At 37.3% G+C, this 26,918-nt stretch overlaps 1 protein-coding gene across 2 annotated transcripts in view; it reads left to right on the forward strand.

Moving 5' to 3' along the window:
* TPRG1 (tumor protein p63 regulated 1) overlaps positions 1–26,462 on the forward strand; it is a 148,209-nt gene extending 121,747 nt beyond the window's left edge. For both annotated transcript variants that reach the window (XM_044251983.1, XM_044251984.1), the window contains exons 5-6: positions 9,727–9,880; positions 22,925–26,462. In XM_044251983.1, the coding sequence (XP_044107918.1) occupies positions 9,727–9,880; positions 22,925–23,119 (349 nt within the window). In that variant the 3' untranslated portion in view covers positions 23,120–26,462. The remainder of the gene's footprint in view (positions 1–9,726; positions 9,881–22,924) is intronic.
* The last annotated feature ends 456 nt before the right edge of the window (positions 26,463–26,918 follow it).

Below are 26,918 nucleotides of genomic sequence, written 5' to 3' on the forward strand. Positions count from 1 at the left end.
AAAAAAAAAAAAAAAAAAAAAAAAAAAAAAAAGGATGACAAAATTTCATGTCAACTCCATTGGTGGAAAGGTGGTTGTCATTATTAATTCTTAGATCAGATTTCATTCTCATAGGCATAGAACTCCAAAAGGACTTTCTAAAACTTGAGCCACTCAGATCCCCATCTAAAAGTTATTCAACATCAACACTATTGGGTTAGCTCTCCATTTAAATATCATCTATGAAACCAAAGCTTTTGCTATCAATATCCCTTACAGGAAGGGCATAGAAAAGAGTGTCATTTTGTTTAATTATTTGCCCATGACCCCAAAAGTAATGTATTCCTAGATTCCCCCTCAGTAGAAAGTTCAGAAAAAGCAAATTAGAAGGAGTCAGGAATGTTGATAGCAGCAAGAAATAACAGAGGTGAAGGAAGAGAGGGCTGATATAAGAACTAAAAAACTTGGCAGTCAAGAATCTTTCAGAGTTTGGGTAAATAGCCTTACTCTTCATGTACAGCCCTTGGCTTTCATAAAGAGAAGCACTGAAGTGTAGGAAAATATTAGGAGGAGATTGAGTATGAATCCAGGTAATCTTTTAGATTTCAGTCTTTGTTTTAGTAAAATTAAGGGATCAAGAACATAGGACACAAATGGTTAATAATAAATCCCTTTTAGGTCTTAAAATTTGGTTTGTGATGATTTTTATTAAGCCATAAAAATACTCTTTATATTTAATATAATTTTCTTGAGAAAATAAGTATGTATGTTTTAGAATGATTGCTATCTAAATAATCCATTCATGTCAGTTCTGGAAAATAAAATATCTCCGTATATTATTTAAGTGAAACCCAGAGGTAGGTAATGATTAAGCCTGGTGAGTCAGGAGTGTTCCACAGGCACATACTTGGAGCGTCCTCTAGAGAATATCTGATCCAAAGCCTCCGTCATCATCATAAGCACACGGCGAAGGCGCACATAGGAGTTGGGTCTTTCTGCAATGTCAGCTTTGTTCAGTCAGATAGCAAAGTTAAATCACAATTCTAAAGCAGGTTCAGAATTCCAAACTCAATGACAATCCATCATGTGATTAAATATGGCTTCCTACACAGCCCACAGAGCAGGAGAGAAGACAAGCCACAGAACAAACAAGGTAACAGAAGGGTGTAGGAAGAAAACAAAACGAATGCGAACTCAGTCTGTGGGTACACAGTTGAGATAAGGCCTAGGACTGGTCCGGGTCAGCTCTGGGCACTTAACCACTTCTGATGTTCATGGAGGGAAGGATCTCTGTTCTGTTAGGTGATTGATTGGGCAGATTGTGGCAGTTGCCTTTTTAAGTGGTCAGACATAGAGGGGTCATGTCTGAAGAGTCTCACAGTTGGCTGACAAAATCCTTCCCTTTTTTTTAAGGGATTCAGTCAGTTTCGGGTCTCTGCAGACCTCCTCGGGTTCTGCTCATTATCAGTCCTGGGGGGAGGTCAACTGACATTGGTCCTGGTGATATCTCCTGACTGCAATACCTTAAATGCTTGCATCACTGCTTGACACAGGCTCCTGCTTGACATGAGAGACTCCATTTTGCTCTCTACAATTATTTTATAAGAGGGATGTCTTGGTCTTCTGAGGCTGCTATAATAAAATACTAGAGACTGTTTAGCTTATAAATAGTATAAATTCCTTCATCATACTTCTGGAGGCTAGGAAGTCCATGATCAATATGCTAGCAGATTCAGTCTCTAGGAAGTGTCTGCTTTCTGGTTCACATGTGGCACCTTCTCCCTGTGTCCTCATATAAGGGAAGTGGTGAGGGAGCTCTCTGGGGGCTCCTTTATAAAGACATTCATTTCATTCATGAGGACTCAACCTTGTGACCTAATCACCTCCCAAAGTCATCACCTCCTGATTTCATCATCTTGGTCATTAGGATCTTAATATATACATGTTGGTAGGACACAAATAATCAGACTGTAGCAAATAGAAATGGAGGCTCAGTGATGCTGTGCCCAGCTCTAAGCCACAAAGAAAGTTAGCATCAGTAATAGGTTTAGACCCATATTTTACTGACTACAAATTCAGGGCTTTTACTACCACAACATGTAAGATTTTATGAATGGAATGATATGGCATTCGCATTCATAGGCATCCTAACTGGCTTATGAATTCTGTGAATTTATTTATTCATTCATCTTTATTAAACATGGATTTATGGAGTGATTACTATGTACCTTGCACACTGTAACTTTAGCCTAAACATTAGCTGTGTGTGTATGTATGTAGGCATGCACGCGTGTGCACGCGCACACACACAGATATATACACTAACACTGTGAGTCACAAGATCTTAGGTTGGACCTCTGGTTTGGACCTTAGTCTTCTTCACCTCAGCCCTGAACATGGAGCCCTCAAGGACAAGCATTAAGTTTCCCAAGCAAATAAACATTTCTTTTCAGGACTTTCATCCTGAGAGATTCCATAGCCTTTTTCTGTAGCTCTTTTTCTAATTCATCTCACTTTCTCTGGGTTCTGATTCTGGTTTAATCCTACATCTTTTATTCTGTAGTTTAAGATCCATTCTTCCTCTAGAAGAAGAAAAAGTCTCAGCAGCCCTCTAGGAATTTCTCAGTCACTAATTTCTCCTTTGGCTTTTTGTCTAACTGGTAGGATATAAATTATTTTTTTCATAATAGATATTAATTTATCAGGGCATAAAAGGAGATTAGAGGTGATCTAGTTCAACTACTACTTTTATAGATGGTCCCCTGGAACCCAGAGAGAAGAAATGGTTCAAATTACCCAGCAAGTCAGTAGCAGGTTTAGTCTTTGAACCCAGGTCCTATCTGTCATCCAAGGTGTTTGCTATGACACCACATTGTCCTAGAGTTCTTTCTTTAGGGACACTACTGGTCTGTTTTACTTTATCACTTACTTCTCCCTCATGTAAAATAACCCACGTAATTTTTTGGTTTCCCATGCCAGGAAATGGTTAATCTCACTGAGCCCAAGGGCCTGGCAACTTCTGGGAGGGAGCCAGGTGAGCAAAGAGAGCAGATAAAGGCACCACCTGCCGATGGGTTAGAACAGCCTGGGGACACAGAGAGAATGTAAACACATTCTGCAAATCTTATTGTCTGACACTGTGCCAGCGTCTTTGGGGTTCTTGTCATGGAAAATATTTCATCTGAGGTCATTCAATGAGCAAAAAGAAGCATTGAATACCCTCCAGGGTGCCAACTCTGTCCCCCCACTTTTGTCCAGATTAAATAAGCAAGAGACTAACATTTCATGGTTCTAGGTCTGCTTTTCAACACTATAGGCTGTAAGGTAGGGAAAAAGGAGACATAAAGAAAATATATTGTGTTGTTCTGAACAGCTCTCTCCCCTGGGCAGCTGCTCTCCTCCCCTGCGTCCTCCCTCTGTTTGCTCACATACTTACAAGCACACGCCCTGCGTTTAGAGCAGGACTTAATGTCTGTGCTTCCTCATAAATCTCGGCTTGGTGCCTGGAGCTATGTTTTTAATTCTGTGGTAGAGCTTTGAGATCTGAGATGAGTAGAAAGGAGGGGCAGCTGATGGAAGTAATAATAGAAGTTGCCATCTCTCCTTCAGGGGACTTGCCTCCTCATTCACATCTTCTCTCAGGTGGTTGAAAGCCTTAGCTCAGCCTCTGTGAAGGCCAGGGTGGAAGGAGAGTGGGAAGTCAAGAGAAAGAATAGCTATGTTGTACGACCGCTATGTTGTACTATGCTGAAGGATACATGGCTTCTCTCTGAAGGTAGTAGAATGTGTGGAATGAGCAAATTAACTCAGTCTGGTGACTGGGTGGCATAGTTTTCTGGTTCAGCTAAAAATGACTTCAAGGACAGGAGTCTTTCCTGTCAAAAATAATGTATTGTCTTATGAAAATTGTTATCAAAGAACGTTTTCCCTCCATTCAACTTGGAGCTCCTTTTTTTGTGGTGTTCATTTATTTTTCATGATTGGTCCTTTGGCACTTGGATGATAGTTTCTTCTGTATAAACCTCATCTCTTCAACATGCCTTTGTTTTTTGTGGTGTAGAAGGCAAATCTCTTCAGCTGCTATGATGGTTTAAAGTAGTAATTGCTTAGGTTTCTATCCTGACAACAACTGTGTTTGAGTAGAATTCTAGTCTGAGTCACTGAGTAGAACATGTAATTAACAAGACTAAAGGAAGAACGCTGATCTTTGAAAATTCTGGTCCTCAGTTTATACATCCATAAAATGAAAAAATTGGAAACATATCTCTTAAAAGGCCTCTAACTCAGTCCGGGATCCAAAAAATCTCCAACTGTTATAAGCACTCTTCTTCCACCAAGTTCTTATGAATCCTTATGGAGACTTTCCTCTACTTCTATATCTTTCTGGAAGGTTTTGAAATTTATCAGAAGTGAAGGGTACATTGACTTTCTTGCTTCTACTACTGTGGGAATGGAGGCCACATCCAGATGGTTTTCCTGATGATAGAAAACGGGAATGAAGTAAATTGTAATGGGTGAACTTCTGCTTTTATAAAGGGATCTGTGGGTTTCTATTCGTACCTGTTTGAGGTATGGGAAAGAGATGATAGTAAAATGGATGATGGGCTTCATTTCTCTACCTGCAACAATACACTGTACTGTACAGAGAATATGCTAATTACATTATGGGAGTGAAGTTAAACTTCTTGGGACTATTTCAGGGAATCACCTCTGAGGCAATTAAAAAGATTATTTTTGAATTATTAGAAAAGTTTTACAGAACCATGTTGATTCAGTCTGAAGAAAAAAGAGCTATAGGGGTGTTTTCAGCTGAATGGAAGTCTCTGATGGATTTAATGTAAGTAGGAAGTTATACACATCAAAACACTGATAAAGCAGAAGCTAAACTCATAAGTATCCAGAGACTCAGAGTCAGGTGGAGGAAGAGATCAATAGGTGAAGAAAAATGTAGAATATTCCAGAACCTTCTGTTTTTCTCTGTTCTAGAGATTTGTTTTTCTGCTTTTGTATATGTAGGGGTCCTGGTATTTCTCCTCCCCCTTCTTAGTCTGTTCCTTTAGTGGTTCTTGTCTTGCAGATCTGATTAAGCCTGGTCATATTCTTTATCATATTTCTTATTAAATTCATTTATTTATACCAAAGATGTTTAGAAAAATTCTGTAACAGTTAAATAAAATTTAAAAATATAAAGTGTCTCCCTCCCTATCCCATCTTGTTTCATGGATTCTTCTCCTACCCACTTAAGCCCCCATAAGTGACTCTTAATCTCATGAAACAAACTGTGGGTTGCTGGGGGGAGGGGGGTTGGGAGAAGGGGGGGTAGGGTTATGGACATTGGGGAGGGTATGTGCTTTTGGGTAAATTGGAACTGGAGGTGAACCATGAGAGACTATGGACTCTGAAAAACAATCTGAGGGGTTTGAAGTGGCGGGGGGGGGTGTGGGAGGTTGGGGTACCAGGTGGTGGGTATTATAGAGGGCATGGCTTGCATGGAGCACTGGGTGTGGTGAAAAAATAATGAATACTGTTTTTCTGAAAATAAATAAATTGGAAAAAAAATATAAAGTTTCTAACAGTACACTGTAAGCATTATGGTATACACTAAGAACTCAATATTTGCTAGTGGGACAATGCCTTATGGCATACAAAACACTTTTTCACCTGTTATCCTCTTGTTCCTCATGAAGTTGTTATTACCTAAAGATTGGAAAGATGGTATATAACACTCAAAGCCAGGGTTTACACTCAAAATATGATTTGGAGCAGAAAGCTGGCAAATTTTTCTTTACTTAATAATTTGGGGGGCACCTGGGTGGCTCAGTTGGTTAAAGCCTCTGCCTTCAGCTCAGGTCATGATCCCAGGGTCCTGGGATCGAGCCCCGCATCGGACTCTCTGCTCCGCAGGCAGCCTGTTTCCTCCTCTCTCTCTGCATGCCTCTCTGCCTACTTGTGATCTCTATCTGTCAAATAAATAAATAAAATCTTAAAAAAAAAAAAAGATTCTCTCTCTCTTAAAAAAAAAATAATAATTTGGTGTTGCATTCTTTATCCAGAACTGTACCCCCACTTTGATAAACTTGACCATAGCAGCTCGGTGAGAAAGATCAGTCTTCTTACCCTGAAGACATAACTTGTTTATAATTTCTTAATTTCTCTCTTCACTCCCAGGGCTAACTTATTTTCCTGCAATCTCATAAATAGTATACACACACACACACATACACACACACAAGTATACATATGTGTGTATATATATAATTTATATATAATTTATTATTATGTATTTAATATATATAATAAATATTTATTTATATATAATATTATTATATAAATATTTATATATGTGTGTATGTGTATATATGTGTGTGTGTATATATATATACACACACACATATATACACACATATATATATACACATACACATAAATACACATACACACACACACACAGTTCCTTTTGCGACTGCGATTTTCTTTTTTACTTTTTTAGCTGTGATCTCTGGGCAGGCCTTTTGCCTACAGATGATGACGGTCTCCTCAGGGCAAGTCTTTTAACTATATGTCAGTTGGAAATAAGGCTGTGTTGTGCAAAAGCAGGACCTTAACTTGGAATGCATTTTGTGATGATATCCCAGAATGGTGAAAACACCCCTAAATGAAGTCTTAGGAGACCAGGGCTCTCAACAGCTCAGCCGTGTGTATAATGATGCTTCAAGGAAGCTCTAATCCTTCTGTATCAGTTTTCTCATATCCAGAAAGAAGGCACTGGGTTTTACCTTCCAAGAGCCCTTCTAGCTATGAAGTTCTCTAGTTTATAAACATTAAAATGCTATTCCATCACCGGTGGCGGATTTGTGCTTTTACATATTTGTGAGGTATCATGGTAGGTGCTGAAGTTCCCTAGGAATCATGGGACAATGCTTGGTGTAGTCTTTGCACCAGAGGAGGTGTTCAGGGGGCTAATTTGATGCCTCTAAACTGAAGCCATAACCCAGAGGTTTCTTTCAGATCTTGTATGTCCTTGACTGGATGAATGTCAGTAGCATCATGTCCGTAGCTGTCTACACCATTTACATAGTTACTGAGGTCATGAGGTGTCACATGGAAACATGCCAAAGAGCATAAGGTAAAACTGAGATTTAGAAAATGAAACTAGCTCATTCATAGTCACACAGCATTAAGCGTCAGAACAAAGACTGTAACAAAATTATACATGACATTTTATTCTTTGCATTTTTCACTTTATTCTGTTACATCATATGCTATCTTTCATGGTGAGCCTAAGTAACTAATAGAATGCTCCTGGTCATAAAGGCATCTATATTCCCAGAATTATTCTAATGACATTTGACAGAACAGAAAATGACAGATTTTCATAGGTTTCTCGTACTAAAGTCTTTGTTGAGAAGCGTTGCCTTAGTTTTACCTTTGGAAAGACTTCTTAGTTGCAGATTTATCTTCTTAGATATCACCAGCGGAACTTAAGAGAGAAGGTTGGCTGAATTTGTATGCCTATTTATTTATTTTCTTTTAAAATTTAAATTCAATTAGCCAACATATAGTATATCACTAGTTTCAGATATAGTGTTCAGTAATTCATCAGTTGCTTATAATACCCAGTGTTCATCACATCACATGCCCTCCTTAATGCCCATCACCCAATTACCCCTTCTAACAACTCTCAGTTTGTTTCCTATAGTCTTGTCTTATGGTTTTTCTCACTCTCTGATGACTTCCTATCGAGTTTTCCCTCCCTTCCCCTATGATCCTCTTTTCTATTTCTTATATTCCATGCATGAGTGAAACCATATGATAATTGTCTTTCTCTGATTGACTTATTTCACTCAGCTTAATATCTCCAGTTCCATCCAGATCGATGTAAATGGTAAGTATTCATCCTTTCTGATGGCTGAGTATGAACTTGTATATTTAGAAGTATGCTACATTTCTGAGAAATGTCACTGTCATGCTCAAATTGATTGGTTATTTAGAAATAGGGTCCCTCTTGAATTTCACGCTTAAACTTCATTTGAGGTTTCCCTAAGGTAAAAAAATATAAGGTGTACTTATTAGAGAAGCTATTTTGGCAGATTTTCATTGCCTTTGGATAAAAGCAAAATTGCACTGAGCACATAAATTGACATATGAAGCAGTAAATAATTCCATTGTACAAGTTGTTTGAATGGACTAAAGCCAGAAGGCTCCATTAGCCAGCATGCATAGAATATTCACTGAGCTTAGAGTTTAACACCAGGCCTGGCGGGTGGGGGTGGGGGGGGGAGAAAGAGAGAGAGAAAGAAAGAAAAGAAACAGAATGAAGGAACGTATGGGGGTAAGGGATGATAAATGTCAGCATAGCAGCTGGGAAGGTAAGAGGTTAGAAAGGGAACTTTAGGGGTATGTACAATATGTTTCTTTTCCTCTCTTCTTCTTCTTCTTTTTTTTTTTTTTCTTTTGTGGGGAGGGATTAAGTAAAAAAACCAAAATGGTTCAGTGTCAGCTTTCAAACATAATGATCAAAAATCTGAGAACTGGGCAGTAGAATGAACCAGACTCTTTTCTTATTTTCTTTTGAAAATAGAATCTCAGAGATCAGCCAATGGGAAAGAGGGGTGGCATATGTCTCTGTGTGAGATTGTGTTTATACACATCTCTACTTGGATAAACACCCAGAAGCCACAATAGCATTCCCAAAGGTATTCTTCCTTAATACAGGAAGTGACAGCTTTGTGAAGGTACCACAATTAAGCTCTGGGTTTTTATTCTAGATCCCAGGATTTAATTTCTAGAAGAAATGAGAGCTCTATGATGTTCCATGGGGCTGTTTAGAATTACAGGCAACTTAGTTTTAAAGCTTGTTGAATGCAAAGCACCTGAGCTTAGCTTAACCTCCAGGGATCTCTTTGCATTTAGAAATGTCTAAAACCACAAACCATAAATTCTGATGGGCACATGTAAAAGAAGAGACCACAGGAATTACAGTTTTGTTATTCAACGTGGCCACACTCTCCTGCCACAACTTCCCTCCCATCACTCCCAAGCTTCCTCTTGTTTTTGCACTTGGGTTTACCAGATGACCAGGCCTCGGTTATACCAGGTAGGGTGTGAAAAGGCAGGCACAATTCCTTTACGAGCTTTGATATGTTTGTTTCTGCAACTTTGCTGCCTGGAATGTGTGCAGAGAACAGAGAACCAAAGCTGAAGTCACAGATATTTTGAATCGGTCATCATCCCTCTTAAGGATCATATATACGCTACTGTTCTTGATGTCTCATGTCTCTTCTCAGTCATTTCCTGCTTGCATTTTTTTTTTTCTTTTTTGTAGAAACTGGAACTGCTGTCATTCCCCTCCTTCCTGAAACCTTCTGCCACCTCAGCACTTCAGTTCCTGTCCCACCACCTTGAATCTTCCTGTCCTTTCCCATTTAACCATTACCATTGGAATATTGGCATGAGATTGATATCCCTATTTCCATCCCTGGCTTCGGTCCTCAGCACCAGAGTCACACTTCCAGCAAGGCATTTCCATATAGGATTCTCAACAACACCCAGAACTCATCATGTTTGGAATTGAATTTATCCTTTTATTCTTACCTCCTAAATTTCTGGAATAATCAATTAGTTAGTAGGCAAGTCATTTAGCATTATTATAAAGGTTAACTGAGACACAACCTTACTTTCCCATCCTTTTCTTTATGTGTTAATCTAATGGCAATGGCTAATCTAAAGGAAATTCCTTTCTTGTAGGAGACAAGGAGAAGGCCTTAGGATCTACTGGGGAAGTCTGGAACAGCAGTCCCTCTTTTCCCGCTGGAACCCATGGTCCACTGAGGTGCCTTATGCGACCTTCACTGAGCACCCTATGAAATATTCCAACGAGAAGTTCCTCGAAATTTGTGAGGTAGGCAGTTTGGGCATCACTCTTAGATCACCTTTGATGGTGAAGCTGTGTGCTTCTAAAACATGTAGTGTTCCAAAAAACAAACAAAAAAGGTAAGAAACAACCTGGGTTTATACAGATACAAACTTTATAAGGTTTGCAGTACTTTTTAGTAAACAGTGGAGTTGTTTTATTTATTAAAAATATAAAATGTCAGGGTGTCTAGGTGGTTCAGTGGATTAAACCCCTTCCTTTGGCTCAGGTCATGATCTCAGGGTCCTGGGATCAAGGCCTGCATTGGGCTGTCTGTTCGGCAGGGAACCTGCTTCCCTCTCTCTCTCTTCTTGCCCCTCTGCCTACTTGTGATCTCTCTCTCTGTCAAATAAATAAATAAAATCTTTAAAAAATAAAAAAATATATAATGTTTATATTAACCATATTGATTCCTCCTTGCTAATTTCTTACCAAAAATTATAGTGTAATATTATTTAAAAATCACAATACTTGTGTCTGACTCTGTTTATTGCTGAAAGGATACATATAATTTTATGTATGTCATTAAATTCTAATAATTTTATTCAGAGAAGGAGTGTGGAATAGTATGAAGCATAAAGTTAGATATGGCCCTCTGGTCATGTTTGTCATTTTTCTTTCTGGACCTTGGTAGTCTCATCTCTAAAATGGACATATAGATGATCACTGCCCTTCCTCCTAACTTCATTGGAGCACTGTAAGGTTAAATGAGATAATGTGTATACAAATGCCCTATACACGATAGAGCAATCAGGAGTTAATTAAGAGTATTTTTATGTCTTTCCATTTCATCTCCCCAAATAGATTTTATCAGGGAGGGGTAGTGGCAGGGAGAGTCTTTCTACTCTTCTTTCATCCCCCCTAGGGAAATTCAGGCAGTGCTAGCACACTAAGTAGGCAGGAAGTGAAACAATTGGAGCTATAAATGCTGAGAAAGATCAGACTTTTATATTTTCAGTAAAATCTATATACACATAGGAGTGTGCTTATAGGCCAGAGGTAAACCTGGAAACCATAAGCCCCTAACTTCATTGGAGCACTGTAAGGTTAAATGGGATAGACGAAGAAATTCTTGCCTTCTCTGTCCTTTCTACATTTACTTTTATATGCTGTCATTCACTTCCAAGCATCACAACTCTCTATTTGGTATAAATTCAAAAATTAGCAACATACATCTCAAGTCCTTCTGTGGAGGGACAGCATGCATTGCATTGCCTGTGTTGTTTCCAACACATCTATTCATGCAAGTATGCATATGTATAAATATATTTTTGATTGATAAACCCCCTATTTTAAAAAGGATTTGAGGCAAAAACATATGTGATTATAAAATAGATGGAGTCTTCATTCTCTCTAATATATAGATGGAGCTGGCTTAAATCCCTTCTGCTCTCAGAAAGATCAATGGTCTTTACAAGATTGATGCAAACGTCCTCAGGGGCTTATGGTCTCCAGGTTAACCTCCAGCTAATTGCAGACACTGAGTTAGTTCATTATATGGATCATGTAATAGTCCAGTTTCACGATGCTACAAGCCCAAGCTTCAACATCAGCCCCTAACCTGACTCTACTACCCAAATGCAACAAAACAGAACAGAATGAAAACCAATGAGAACAACAAAACCCATTACACAAAGGCACTGATGTGAGAGTAGACTTGCTGAGGGCTTCAGTGAGATGGAGTGGGAATTTATATCATAATGAGTCCAGACTTCACAGGGAATATCAGGCGTCCCTGTTTTTAAAATCCTTATTAATTATAATACTCTGATACATTGCTTCACAATCCTTTCTCCTCTCCTCTGGATCCTGTCTTTCTCTTCCCCAAACACTTGTCTTTCCTCTTCCTCTTTCCCTTCTTCTCCTTTCTTTTTCTTTCTCCTTCTCCTTCCCCCCCACTTCTTCTTCTTCTCCTCCTCCTTCTTCTTTTCTTCTTATTAATAGTTCAGATTATTTTGTCTGTTTCTTTTTTTCTAACACCTGCTAATCCAACCCCAAATGCTTAATAATATATTTTTCCAAAGTAACCTCCCACCTTTAAAGAAAGTCTAGTTCTGGTCATTAAAATAATATGTATTTTGCATTAATAGTAATTGTATTTTATTGTAAGTTAAAATAAATACCAACAGCCTTGGTTTCTACATCCATCACTTTCTGAGCCAGTCTCTTATTCCTCATACCTGATGCATTAACTTCTTACTCCCTGAGTGTCCTTTGCTGAAATACGTTCAGGGTAAGGGATTAAAGAATAAGTTCTATTCACTGCAGAGAAATGACACAGCATTATTCTAATTTCTGATGGTACTTTGTTTTATTCTGATATATATATATATATATATATATACACACAAAATAAAATAATTTTAAAAGGAAGATAAGAAGCAAAATGTCTAATGGAGGGATAGAATAATTGACTCCCAAATACAATGAATGTGGTTAGTAGAATGGAGTATTAATTTTACATAAGCCTTCTTATTAGTCAAGGCTAAAAGGAAAACTCAATATTTATAAAGCTCCTGTTAGATGGGAGTAAGATAGCAGGTGTGTGTGTGTGCACTTGAGCTCACATGTGTGGATGTGAGTATAATGAATGGTTGTTTAGTTGGTTGGTTTTCAATCAATCAAACTATTTTGTGGATCTGTCAAGTGTATTTCCTTTAAGGTTTTTCTCTTAATCTACTCTTCCAAAGCTTTTTATTTTTATTTTTATTTTTTTTTAACTTCCTGGCAACAGTCTGGCATTTTCATTTGCCAACTATTTCTTATTCAAAGGCCACCCCAAGTCCTGATTCTCTATGAAAACAAATGATCTCCATCTGTGATGTCAGATGATGAATACTCTGATCCAGTTCTTTGAGTCTCAATTTCTTTTTTGTTGTTGGTTTTATGTCACAATATTATTTGTGCTTAGGATACTTTCCAAGATAGGCCTTGATTAACACTCAGTTATATTAATGTAAATGAGTAAATAAGAAGAAAGATGATTCTGTGGATATATAATTTCTTTTATGTGAGTATTTTGGCATAACATAAGATTTTAAAAGGATGATATAAACTAGTTTTTCCATTCCCCTTATAAATGAAATGGGAAAAAGTGGAAAAATATGGGGAAATTGCATAACTAAATTGAATACCTGAAGTAATTTAACAAGTCCATTATAGCAGAGAAAAAGGAATCCTATACAGCTGGGTTACATATGGCCAAAATTTTCAAATTATGTACAATCCAATGGAATAACTTATTTAAGAAATACCTTAAAAAAATCCAAATTTATTCTTACTCAGAGTCTTTTCTTGTATGGTACCTGAGATCTATTTATTCAACAAGTATTTTCTGACATCTACAAAGTATGGGTATTATTGTTCGGGATGCAAACATAAATGAGACAAGATTTATATCTTTGTGGAAGACATTGCTTAACAGAGGAGGCAGATAAAAATGCAAAGATTTTTAAATGAGTACTTAGTTGATTAAACTAGAAGTTTAGATCAAATGAAGAAGAGTGGAGGCACATGAAAGTACAAGTAACATTCGTAGAAACAGAGTAATTTATCTTATCTGGAGTTTATGGAATTTTATCTCATATATTCCTATCATGATTATAATGGCTCAAATAATAGGTATAAGGGCTTAAGTTAAGGTCAGTAAGAATGGAGAGAAAATAAAGAAATTTTGAGATATTCAAGACACAGAATTAATGGAAGCAGGTAACTTACATGATATAGAAGGTGGAGGAGAGAAAGAGGTTGAAGATGATATAGTTTCTGGTTTGGGTAGATTGTGATTCCATCAATTTCAATGGGGAAAACTGAAAGGAGAGTACGTTTGAAGGTTCAGTGTAGGACTTGTTGAGTTTAGAACATCATGGAACATGGAGTTTAGTTGGTTTCAGGCAGCTAGAAATTTAGGTCTGAAGCTCAAGAGAGAAAGAAAAACTGGTAATAGAGGTCTCAAATCATATAACTTTGGGTCAAAGCTGAGTCATGGGCTTTGCTGGTCAGGCAGTTACCATAGGAAAGATCATCAATGGACACATTAATTATGTTTAAATCCAAATTCATACGATCTCTAAGTCTTTTAAGACTTATCTAAAAAATTACTATCAAAGTAATGCAATACAGCTTCAAAATACATCTTTTTTTTCTTGTATTCATCTCACTAACTCTATAGCATTCTACATCTGGCAGATACAATGGTCAAATGGCCTCTTTCCAGACATTCTTACTTGTCTCTGAGCCTCACCAACCTGTTTCAATCTGTGTATGCATATACTTTGCATTACTCATATAAAACAGATGTAAAAATAGGAAATAATCATTTTTTGGCATTGACTTTCTTGTTACAAGATATAAAAATAATCTCATGTAATATAGTATAATCAGATGATATTTATTGATTACAGTTTACATGTTTTCATGTAATTCAACTAACAAAAATCCTGTGAGGTCAAGATAGTTATCTCTATTTTTAAAATGAGTATACTTAGAGTGATTAAATGAATTGACTAAGGTATTACAATAAAATGCTCTATTTCCAACCTAATCAATTTACTAGTAAGCGAGGAAATGGGTATAAACCTGAAGAAATTCTTTGTGCATATGTGTATGTGTATATTTATTGATATAATGGAATGTGATATATTATACTTATGACAAGACTCAATTATCCTTGATTGTTTCATCCACTTTATATCTGTAATTTGTAGTCTCATTTCCCCTGTTTTAACTGTTGCCTTGCTGGGTTCTTAGGATGAGGACAGTCTTGCTGGGGTGAACTAATGACCTAGTCCAGAGGTGGTGAATAATAGTGAATGGGTCATGAATGATCTATAATCAAATTAAAGGGATGTATAGACCAATCATTTTTACTCTTTTCTGGCATATTTACCCTTCTTTTCAAGGGAAGTATGAAAGTGAACTCATGTTTTGGCAATCAAATGTAACTTCACATCCTTAGTTTCTTAGTTTCCCTTCACATCAATTTGACAAATATTCATTGAGTTGACCATCTAGCATTGAATACTATATACTAAACAATGAGCTAGTAAGCTGGGATACTGAGAAGAATAAAACAGATTCTGCCCTCCAGACACTTGGAGAGTAGAGGGAGAAAGCAAAAAAAGGTAATTAACAAATTATAATTTCATACGCTAAGACAGTTGATAGAGGGACACAAGTTTCTACGGGAGCCCACAAGAGGGAAAAAGTAAATCTGAAAGTTAGCAGGTATGATAACATTTGAAGTGAAACTCAAAGTATGAGAGATGTAAGCATCAAAAGATGTGAGAAAAGACATTTTAAAATAAAATAAAGTGGCTGGAAGCTGCAAGATATATGAAATCTTCTTGAATAGATTTAGCTAAATCTAAATCTAAATCTAAATCTTAGTTTTAGCTAAAATTTAGAACAAGTGTGTGTTGATTGGGAAGAATTGGGGGAATGGAATAGGAAGAGGATGAAAATCAGGATGTAGAGGAACCTCTCTTAGAGGAAAGAAGCTTCTGTCTCAGCCTCCTTTTTCTCTCTACACACCTGAGCATACCCACAGTGACAGCCTCTCCATAAAAATAATTCCAGGTGAAATGTACCGGGATGATAGAAACATTCTATCCAGCTGTGTGGCTTTTCAATTGGTTTCCAGGATTGGGTGTTGGATGGACTTGCTCTTTATCCCAGCATGCTTCACTTCCTACAGAGGGAAACTTATAGCCTGAAGGTTTGGAAAACCTGCTCAGCTGAGGAATGTGGGCCTGCAGGCATGAAACCTGGTCTCTTTACTTAGTGTAAACAGGAAGCAAGTTATGGTTGTAATAAGGAAAACTGAGACTCTAGGCAGTGAACTGCTGGCAGACGGCACCTGAAGCAGCCCAGGAGCCCAGTCACTCAGCTGGTAAATAATTGCTGTAGAGTCAAGAAGAACATTCCGGGCTCCCACCACCCTCTCTCCCCCCCACCTCCAACACATCCACCCACCCACCCACACACACTGCTATACTTTACCCCAAGCAGCACTCAGCTCCTATGTAATTTGAGTTGTTAAAACTTGACCCTCTGTCTTTAAGACTGGAATAAAAGAAGGAGCCAAGGGTGGGTGTATAAAAGCTTTTAGAGAAAAGAATGTGGCTGGTGGCATTCATATCAGATGACTCGGCGTTCCTGTCACACAGATTGAGTTCAGGTGCTTGAGATGCTCAAAAGCCAGCTTGCAGACTTGGCCTTTTGTCTGCCTTTCCTTCAATGTGCTACTTGTCACTTTGTCTTCATGGTCCCTCCTCCTTTTAGAGGGCTCACCAAAATGACTAGAAATGAAGTGCATCTGACGCTAATGAAATGCCAGGTTCATGGAGTATGAAATAGTGTCAACTTTTTCTTCTAGCACTTAGATGCTGAGGCCACAGAGGCTTCTCTGAATGAAGCTGATGATGAGGACTGGAGAAGCATCCGGTCATCTAATCTAAAGACATTTATCGAGCTAGGAAAAGATATCCTGACAGTCCAGAGGGTGTTTGCAATGGAAATGTCGAGGTGAATTGCATTTTGGTCTTCAAGAAGTCATAGTTTGATGATGATATTGTCAGTGATTTTTTGACAGTATTTGTTGATTCCTGGTAATAGGCTTCCTTAATGGCCTTTGCAATATGTCTCCACGTTCCAGCCTCATCTCATTCCATTTCCCCAGCCCTTCCTAAAATACACGAATATGTGTATCTGTACATGGAGAGCTTATACACAAACCCTTCAGTTATTAAAGTTCGTTTAATCTTCACAGCCACCCTCTTCCTTTGACCCTATTATTATTATTATTATTTTTTAATGGAAAAGGAACGATAAAATTCAGAGAGGTTGAATAACTTGCTCACAGTCACACAGCTCATGAGTGCCTTATTTGCAGCCCAAGACTGGATTGGTTTTATCTCAATACTCATGTTACATCATGCATACTTCCTTTAGTTCAGTGCTTTCCAACAGGGGATGATTTTTACCTCCTGGGGGACATTTAGCAATGTCTTAAGACATTTTTGGTTCTCACACCTGGGGTGGGGATACTATTGGTATCTGGTAGGGAGAGGCTATTGAGGATGCTTAACATCCTAAAATATAGAGGACATTGTCCTTCACAGTAAAGAATTATTTGGCACAAAGTAACAATAGTCCCAAGGTAAAGAAACCTTGGTTTACTTATATAGACAAACAGCCACACTTTTGACTCTAATTCTTAGAAAACTGGATGAAATATTTAAGTGGAGATCTAAATGAAATGTGATAGAATAAAATATCAATTTTTACCTTCAGTAGATGGGAGGGCAAGTGGGAGAGATAGGATTTGCATTTGGTTTTGAAAAATGAATAGGAACATAGACAATATAGATCTTTGTGGACTTGAAAACACTGTCAGAGCTAGAGGTTGCTAGGCAAGCATAGTATAGTGTTTTTTAAATTTTTTTTAGAAGCAAAAAACTTTTTAAAAATAAAATTTTACTTGAAACCCAAATATATAAACCTGTTAAAAATAGAGCAGCTCTAATTGATGTGATTGTTGCAACAGGCGTATGTTACTTCCTTGCCTTCCCATATCTTCTCCCCAAACCATCAGGAATATCTGTTGTTCCAACATTGTTAATAAGAACACTTCCTTTCTTTCCAAAAGAATCTTGGTTTGGATAATAAATCGCATGGTCATCCAATCTATGAGGAAATCTGGTGTTCTAAGGAACATTGTGTGAAAATTCTGAGTATAATTTTTTTTCTATCCTTTCTGAAAAATAAGAACCATAAATCCTTTGCTAAATATTAGAGTTTTACTGCTCATAATAACAGTATTTTATAGAAGAGAGGACTCTAACACTTAAGTCAAGAGACTTGGGTCCAAGACTTTGCTCAGTTGCTTATAAGTTATTTATCAGTAGAAAAATCTCTGAAACACTTGGACCCTCAGTTTACCTCTTAGATCCCCTATGTGTTACCCCCAATGACTAGCATCTTGCCCAACAAAGCTTTCTGAATGTGTGGATTTCTTTTTTTTTTTTTTTTAAGATTTTATTTATTTATTTGACAGAGAAAGAGAGATCACAAGCAGGAAGAGAGGCAGGCAGAGGGGGAGAGGAGAGCAGACTCACTGCTGAGCAGAGAGCCTGATGTGGGTTTGATCCCAGGACCCTGAGACCATGCCCTGAACCAAAGGCGAGGCTCAACCCACTGAGACACCTAGGTGCCCCTGAATTTGTGGATTCCGAATCTCTGCCCTATAACCAATCTTGTGTAGGCTATTAACTTCACTTTATGAACATTGCTCTTGACCTCAGGATCTATAATTATTATTTTGGAATCATTGACTATAGACACAGACCTATCATCTCTCTATTTCTTCATGCCCCAGACTCATGTATCCAGCTGACATTAGAAATTACTAAGAGGCTTACTGGGTAGACACCTCAAGCCACACATCTAAAACAGAATCCTTGATCCCTATACCTCACCAAGTGCAAGCTCTTCTCTCACCGAGTTTTCCCAATCCAATAATGAAATCACTTTCTATCCAGTTTCTCACACCAAAAATCTAGGTGTCTTCTTTGATTCCTCTGGCCTCTTCATCCTCTATATTTCCTTATACCAGTAATTTCTATGACTCTGCATCAGGTAGTATCCTTAAGTCAACCAGTTCTCATATTCTCCACTGCTCTTTTTGTCCAAGCCACCATAATCTCTTGCCTGGGCTAATGAAGTGATCTACAAATTCCTCTTAATCTTCCTGTTTCCATTCTTGACTCTAACAGTAAATTCTCCATAGAATAGCCAAGATTATTTAAAACAAAACAAAACAAAATAAAAAACAAACACACAAAACCCCACCAAAACCCAAAAAACATACATCATTGAACTTATCTTTAAAATCACTTTGGGGCACCTGTCTGGCTCAGTGGGTTAAGCCGCTGCCTTTGGCTCAGCTCATGATCTCAGGGTCCTGGGATGAGCCCCACATCGGGCTCTCTGCTCACATCGGGAAGCAGGGGAGGCTTCTCTCTCTCCTGCCTCTCTGCCTGCCTCTCTGCCTACTTGTGATCTCTCTCTCTCAAATAAATAAATTTTTAAAAAGATCTTTAAAATCACTTAAAAGTCTTTATATGGCTCACAAGATGCTCTCTGCCTAAGATTTCACTTCAATCCTTTTTGTTTAATCACTATATTATAGTTGTAAAGGATTTTTTTCCCTGTTCCTTGAATAAACTAAGCTCATCCCTATCCCACAGACTGTACAAGTGCTTTTATTTTCTCCCTGGACTACCATATGATTGCCTCTTTTTCATCCTTTGGGCCTCAGATCAAGTTTTACTTTCTCAGAAAGATGTGCCCTGAATTCAATATTAAAATAACCCTCAATCCTATTACTTTGCCCTTTTCCACATTTTATTTTCTCCTAGAATTTATCACCATCAAAATCACCTATATTTACTTTTTCTTATACCACAAGATTGTAATATCCATGGGAATAGGATGGCTGTTTTGCCTATTTAGTCACAGTGCTTAGAAAATGCCTGGTGAATAGTGTAGGTGTTTCATTAATATTTTTTGGATGATGTTAGAGCTTTTTAATCTATTAGTGACTTTGAGAGTTAGTTTACAGTATTAATACTGATATAAATAATTCATATATACATAGAAAATTAAAGCTGTTAAAACTAAAATGACAAATGGTAACTTCACATAGTTAATAAATAAAGTGAAGAATTGCATGTTATTTTTGACATTAAGATGCAAAATTTGGCCTGAAGAAAGTTAGCATTAGTAGAGTTAAGCACAAACTTAAACTGACAACTAAAAATACACTCAGGAAAGTAATAATATTAAAAGTAATCTTGTCAGAAGAAAACTTAAAAATGACAAACCTTGAAATGGATAAAAACAAACTTTTTGATTTAATTTAATGGTATATACATGAATTCGTCCAATGGAAATTTTTCAGAAAAAAAATGGAACAGTTTATAAATTATTTCTTTCAGATGGAAGATTCTTCAGTAAACCCAATTGTCTTAGTGTAATTCATGTCAGAAAACAGAGTCTTAATGAAAATCAGTAATGCTGGCATAACTTTGGTGTAGGTTTATATTAAAAAATATAGAGATAAGAGAAACAAAGTGAAAGTGTCATCTTGCACCTGGTTTTCTTTGGAACTTTTCTCCTTGATCAACTGAAAACTTCAATAATTTTGAGGAACTAATATTTAGGATTTTCTTTCAATTAAGAGTTTAAAGGCTTTTTATTTTGAAATAATTTTAGACTTACAGGAAATTGCAAAGGTGGTAAAGTTTCCATGAACCTGTCATTCAAATTCTTCTAACAACTTATATAAAAATATAATATAATATAATATAATAATCAAAGCCTGGGAATTCAACAGTGGTACAATAATATTAAGTAAACATTGTTAAAATGTCTATACTGCCTAGAGCAATCTATACTTTTAATGCCATTCCGGTCAAAATTCTACAGGTATTCTTCAAAGAGCTGGGGCAAATGATCCAAAAATTTATATGGAATCAGAAGAGACCCCAAATCGCTAAGGAAGTGTTGAAAAACAAAAATAAAACTGGGGGCATCACGTTATCTGATTTCAAGCTTTATTACAAAGCTGTGATCACCAAGACAGCATAGTACTGGCATAAAAACAGACACATAGACCAGTGTAACAGAGTAGAGAGCCCAGATATGGACCCTCAGCTCTATGGGCAGATAACCTTCGACAAAACAGGAAAACATATACAGTGGAAAAGACAGTCTCTTCACTAAATGGTGCTGGGAAAACTGGGCAGCTATATGTAGAAGAATGAAACTCGACCATTCTCTTACACCACACAAAGATAAACTCAAAATGGATAAAAGACCTCAACGTGAGACAGGAATCCATCAGAATACTAGAGGAGAACATAGGCAGGAACCTCTTCGATATCAGCCACAGCAACTTTCAAGATATTCTCCAAAGGCAAAGGAAACAAAAGCGAAAATAAACTTTTGGGACTTCATCAAAATCAAAAGCTTCTACACAGCAAAGGAAACAGTCAAGAAAACAAAGAGGCAACCCACGGAATGGGAGAAGATATTTGCAAATGACAGTACAGACAAAAGGTTGATATCCAGGATCTATAATGAACTCCTCAAACTCAATACACACAAAACAGACAATCATATTAAAAATGGGCAGAAGATATGAACAGAGACTTCTCCAATGAAGACATACAAATGGCTATCAGACACATGAAAAAATGTTCATCATTACTAGCCATCAGGATAATATCTATATGGAAAATTGTATTATAGAGAAAGACTACAGGCTTCTCTATCTTCATTGAATCATCAATCTTGTGTTAGTCCCTTAAAGCAAAGATTTGTCTCCTCGTGGGCAAATGGGAAGAACAATGATCACTTTACATAGTATGCTTAATAATTTGAATTGATATAGGAATATACTCTAATAAGAGTCTTAATTTAGATTAGTGGCCAGTTGCTTAGGAGACAGATTTGTATCTCACTGTGAATAAGATTTTATTCCCCATGTTCTTTTTCACTGTGATGCAGAAAGTGGAGTTACTGTGGGTAAGTCATTTACCTTACATGAGCCTTGGTTTTCTAACATGGAAGTCATGATAGCTACTTTGACTTACCTAATACATTTATATAAGAAAGAAATCATGGAAATAAAAAGAGCTTATTGGAAATACAAAGATTTGAGCTTTCCTACTTCATTTCCTTGCTTGTTTCTCTGTTTAGAATGCTCCCTGAATTACCTCCTCTTAATCCAATTCATCTTGACTTGAACAAAAAAAAGGAATTTTTCTTTTACTCACTTAACTTAAAAGCTCAGGGTCGACTGATCTAATAACTTGAATGACTTTGTCAAGAATTCATCTTACTCTACATCTTAGTTCTTTCACTTTTGTGGGCTTATTTCTCAGTCAGGTTCTTACTATGTGTGGCAAAATGACCATGAATACCTCCAGGCTTGCATTCTATCAGTTTTATAACAATACTGTTCATTTGCTCATTCTGAACCAATCTCTGTCACTAGAAAAATGGAGTCCTCTGATTGGCTAGTCTGAACCATATGCTAAAGTCAGAGCCACTTAAACTCTGTGGGCTAAATGGGATAGGGTGGTTGTCCAAAGAAAAAAGGAGGGACTCTTGTTGGAAGAATTATCTCCCATGACGGAAAGGATGCTGGGTTGGAAAAAAACAACAGCTGTTGACAAGGCTCTTCCTAACCCCATTTTACCTAATGAAACCCTATGAACCCTTTAAGGATTGTCTCGAGAATTGCCTTTTGAGGTCATTTCTGATCTTCTCATTACATATGATTTCTCCTTCTTTTGTGTTACCTTAGCATCTTGTGCTTCTTTTGCTTTTTATTTTCACAAACTTTGTGTAATCGTTACAAGTTCATTTCTTAGGGGCACCTGGGTATCTCTGTCTGTTGAGCACCTGACTCTTGGTTTTGGCTCAGGTCATGCTCTTGGGGTCATAGGATTGAGCCTCACCTAGGGTTGCATGCTTAGCACCAAAGTCTGATTATCCCTCTCCCTCTACTCCTACCCTGCTCTCTCTCTCTCTCTCTCTCAAATAAATGAATAAAATCTTAAAAAAAAAAAGAACTTCATTTCTTAGATTATTGTAGTATCACTTCTTTGGAGACAGACACTCTATCTTACTTGTCATTAAATCTTCAGCAGCACCCAACAGATATCTGATTCATAATAGACTACCGCAAATATTTATTAAACTGACTTCTTAATGTTGTACAAATTATGAAGGATGAAAAATAAACAGGATGAGGCAGATGATTTCATTATGTACATAATCTATTGACTGATGAATTTATAAAGACTAACAGAAGCAATGTTGATAATCTGAGAAACAATTTCTATATAAATAAGGATAGTTGCAGCCTCAGGAGAGTTGTCCACTTTGGTGAGGACTGGCTGGGGAGGAAGTGTCTTTGGACCTACTTTACATTTACTAACTGTGCCTTCTTTTCCTCTTTAGTTGTCTGGGTTCACGTCTAAGCTTGTTCCAGCTATCCAGAATGCCCACAAGAATTTGACTGGATCTGAAAGAGGAAAGGGACTGATGGTGCTAACTGAACCCATTTTGATTGAAACCTACATGGGGCTGATGTCATTCATTGGAAACCGCAACAAACTTGGCTATTCCCTTGCCCGCGGGAGTATTGGTTTTTGAGATGTTTTTTGATGTATAAGTATGCCATCCACTAATACATATTTATCGAAGATTCTGTTTCAGGCCACCATAGTTTTGGATTGAAACAATTCATGACTTCCTAATACTATAACATGACTTTGAATACTTAGTGTCTCAGAAAATCTAAAAACTTGACTAGACTGATATGTGTACACTTCAGACCTCGTGTAAGTGTAACCAAATTTCCTAAAGCCAGAAAATACATTCTCTTAAGCTCATCAAATAATGTTAGAATGCCTGATCATAAACTGAGGGTAGACTCTGGGTTCTTATTCTTTTGTCCTCTAAATGTAGGCATTTTCTGGATCTTGACCTTGAGTCCTTTGATTCTGATCTTCTCTTTCACTGGGGTCTGACTATATCGTTGACTGACTATATACTCTTTTTTGTGAGGATGAATTACAAGTCCATATTTATATCCCTGATATTGCTTCAAGATTCAGTTTTGTATTTCTTTCTGCTAATCATATATATCAGTGTTCCAACAGCTACTCATATTCAACATCTTCAAAATCCTAGCGTTTTCTGTGGCATTTTTATGGTTCTAGTCATCATGCCTGAAAGCCATCAGTTTTGATATATCTAAATTCCTTGCTAAATAATTTCATATAAGATCTTTCTTTGTCTGCTTGGACATTTATTACAAAATTCCACAGAATGGGTAGCTTATAAACAACAGAAATGTATTTTTTTGGAGGCTGGAATTCAGAACAGGCTGCCATCATAGGCAGGTGAGGGCCCTCTTCCCAGGTGACAGACTTCTTGTCATATCCTCACATAGTAAGGGGCAAGAGGGTTCTCTTGTGCTTTTTTTATTAATCTTATTCATGAGGGCTCTGCTTTCATGATGGAATCACCTCCCAGAGGCCACTTTTTAATACCATCACATTGGGTTTTAGGATTTCAGCATATGAATTTTGGGGTGACACAAACGGTCAGACCATAACAATACCAAATTTATGTATGGCTTAGCATTGTACCCCAATGCCCAGATGTCAAACTTAAAGTTCATTCTTCTTTCAACCTTGTTCATGAACTCTTTTGCCTTTCCATTTTCACAGGTGTGTATTATTAGATCAAGTCTCTAATTCTGTTCCCCTGGATAATTTTGCCATTGCCTTTTACTTGGGATCTTTGATCTGAGGCTGACTCTATTCTAATCCAGCCTGCATTCGGTTGCCAGATTTCTAAAGCACAATTTGACCCTATCACTCCCCGCTTAAGAACTTTTAATGGTTCGTTTCTTCTGCAGTTTTTTGTTCAAACATTTATTTCATTTCATTTTACAATAGCAGACACTTTCTTCCATTGAAATATGTTGTAGACTCTTAATGTGTAGAACAGATAGAAGTAAGGCCACTAAGATTGAAGTGGACATGGGAATGCCTCAGATTCCTCTTTTTATGGGTCTCAGAGGTACCCCCTGTGGAATGTTGATAGGTCCCAGAAGGTTTTGAAGAGCATGTTTTCAAAAATACTGTCCTATCTTATCCTGTTTCCTTTGCTCTTTTCTCTCATATTTTCCTCTCTTCCTTTCCCTGATGAGCAACTCAGGAGATTATCTCATCTGTTCTCATCTCTTTTGAGTTTTTCTTTTTTCACTTTTACAATTTTATTTTTTTAATATATTTTGAAAAGTTTCTTTGAATGATGAACACCATGAATATTATTACAATTAGCTTTTCAAGTCTGTCTCAAGACTGAAAGTTAAGACACTTTGGTTTGTATTCAAGTTAAAAATTCCAGCTATTTTTTGGGGGGGGGTTGGCTTGTGAAGAGTTTATTTTTAAAGTCTTTTCTTCTAAAATTTTATTTCTTCAATTTCAAAGATTTGTCCTCTGATTCATTAACAAACATCAATTTGATGCAGACATTCAAAACCCACACCTTAAATAACCTTCATTTTATTTAGTCTTTGTCATTGTTTACTTCCATTAACATTTGTCTTTTTCTCTCTCTTTCCCCTTCACAGCATCCACTTCCCCTCAACAGCCTCTGCCCCCCGCCCCACCATGATGGCAAATATTGTTCTAGTCCCCAAGGCAGGGAACTTCTATTCAGACTGTAAAAGGAAATGTTGAAATCCTTAGCTGTCCTGTCAACAGTAGTGGAATGAAAAGTCGTTGGATTGTTTTGGCAGTGGTTCTGAAGCAGGCATAATTGGCAAATTATTATAACACTGTTGCCCGAAAAACCCTGTTTGCCTCAAGATAGTGGCATTTGTTGGCAGAAGCATCTGAAATGTCCAGCATATTCTTTTGAGTTACCATTTAAGGATCAGCCTGACAATAGACTTCTTTCTGCACATTTGTCCCCCTTGTAACTTAGGACAGACTGTTCCCAAGTGACTTTCTAAAGAGCACAGTGCAGTCCCACCAATGCAAAAGATGAGAGGAGGGAGATGTCTCTTAGCCCTGAGGTCTAGCCTCTAACAAATAGGATAAGCATTTAATAACACTGAAACTGTTTGCTATGGAGAAGAATGAACTCAGGGATGATGACATGAGAATGCTTTGCACATTTCACAAAGACTGTCTAGTGTGATATCCCATAAACTGATATGTGGGACCTAAAAAGCAGGCTATGACTAGAGGATGAAAGGATTCAGGAGTCTAGAAAGTGCGTTAAGGTAAAAAAGAACTTCTTACAGGTAGGGATGTCGAAGATGGAATGGTTGCCCCTTGGAAGAGGGAGCCTGCCGTCACTCGATGTAGGGCCTAGGTGAAGTGGATATTGTGAACAGGATTGACAAATGGGTTATTGATATTACACTTTAAAGCTAGAGACCTTACTATGATCCTCCAAATAATTGTTACTAATGATTAGATAATTAAATCATTTTTCTTTGAAAAGAATTGAATCAGTCAAATGAGACCCTAGAAAATTATCTCAACTTTCCTTAAGATTTAATTTCCTCATCTGTAAAATGGAGACAGTGATAACTTTTCTGCCCAGTTCATAAAGATCTTGTAAGAACTGAATGAAATGAGGTTAAATTATTGTATTAAAAAACAAAAGCAAACAATCCCCCCCCCCAAAAAAAAAAAACATTGAGTACCTGCCTGTAGAGTGATAAGACTTAGAAGCAGAAAGCAGGACAACATCCTTGGGAACTATATTTAGTTCCCCCTGGGAATTTTTCCTTGGTCACTATGGACCTACTGACCATCATTCTCCCATTTGATCCTTGGTGCTCTAACTTGGGTTCCTTGTCCATAAGCTCAACAGGAAATACAAACCACAAATCAGGGGACCTACTATATGCCTGGACTGTTCATTCAGACTGTCATCTGAACTATACTAATAAAGTTTCTGAAAAGGACATCATTAATTTGGGAATATGGTTATTTATAAGAGCTATTAAGTATCAGGCACATCATCATAAAAATGTCATGGTTGGCCATCTTCTTTATCTGATCTTTATTCCATTCAGGAAGTCCTTGATAAATCTCCTTTCAAAAACTGCTTGAACATCTTTATTGACAGATAGTTCAAGATTTCTTGACAGATCTTGGGTCGTTCTGATGGTTAGAATATTCTTCTTCTTTTGTTTAAGACTCTGTAACATCCACCTGCCGAGACTTCAGGAATTAAAAAAAAAAAAAAAAAAAAAAATTCTTTTGCTGGAGTGAGTTTAGCTTCAGTTTTCACACTGGGATACCGGGATGTGGGATACGTGGGTACAGAGGCGAGGTTGGTGGATTCTCTAATGTTTACAAGAAGGGGAGCTGTCAAGAATTGGTGAGCCTGACCTTCAAGTGGGCAATAGGGCCTCCTA

This window comes from Neovison vison, chromosome 6 (assembly GCF_020171115.1).
Source record: "Neovison vison isolate M4711 chromosome 6, ASM_NN_V1, whole genome shotgun sequence".
NCBI classification, from domain to species: Eukaryota; Metazoa; Chordata; class Mammalia; order Carnivora; family Mustelidae; genus Neogale; species Neogale vison.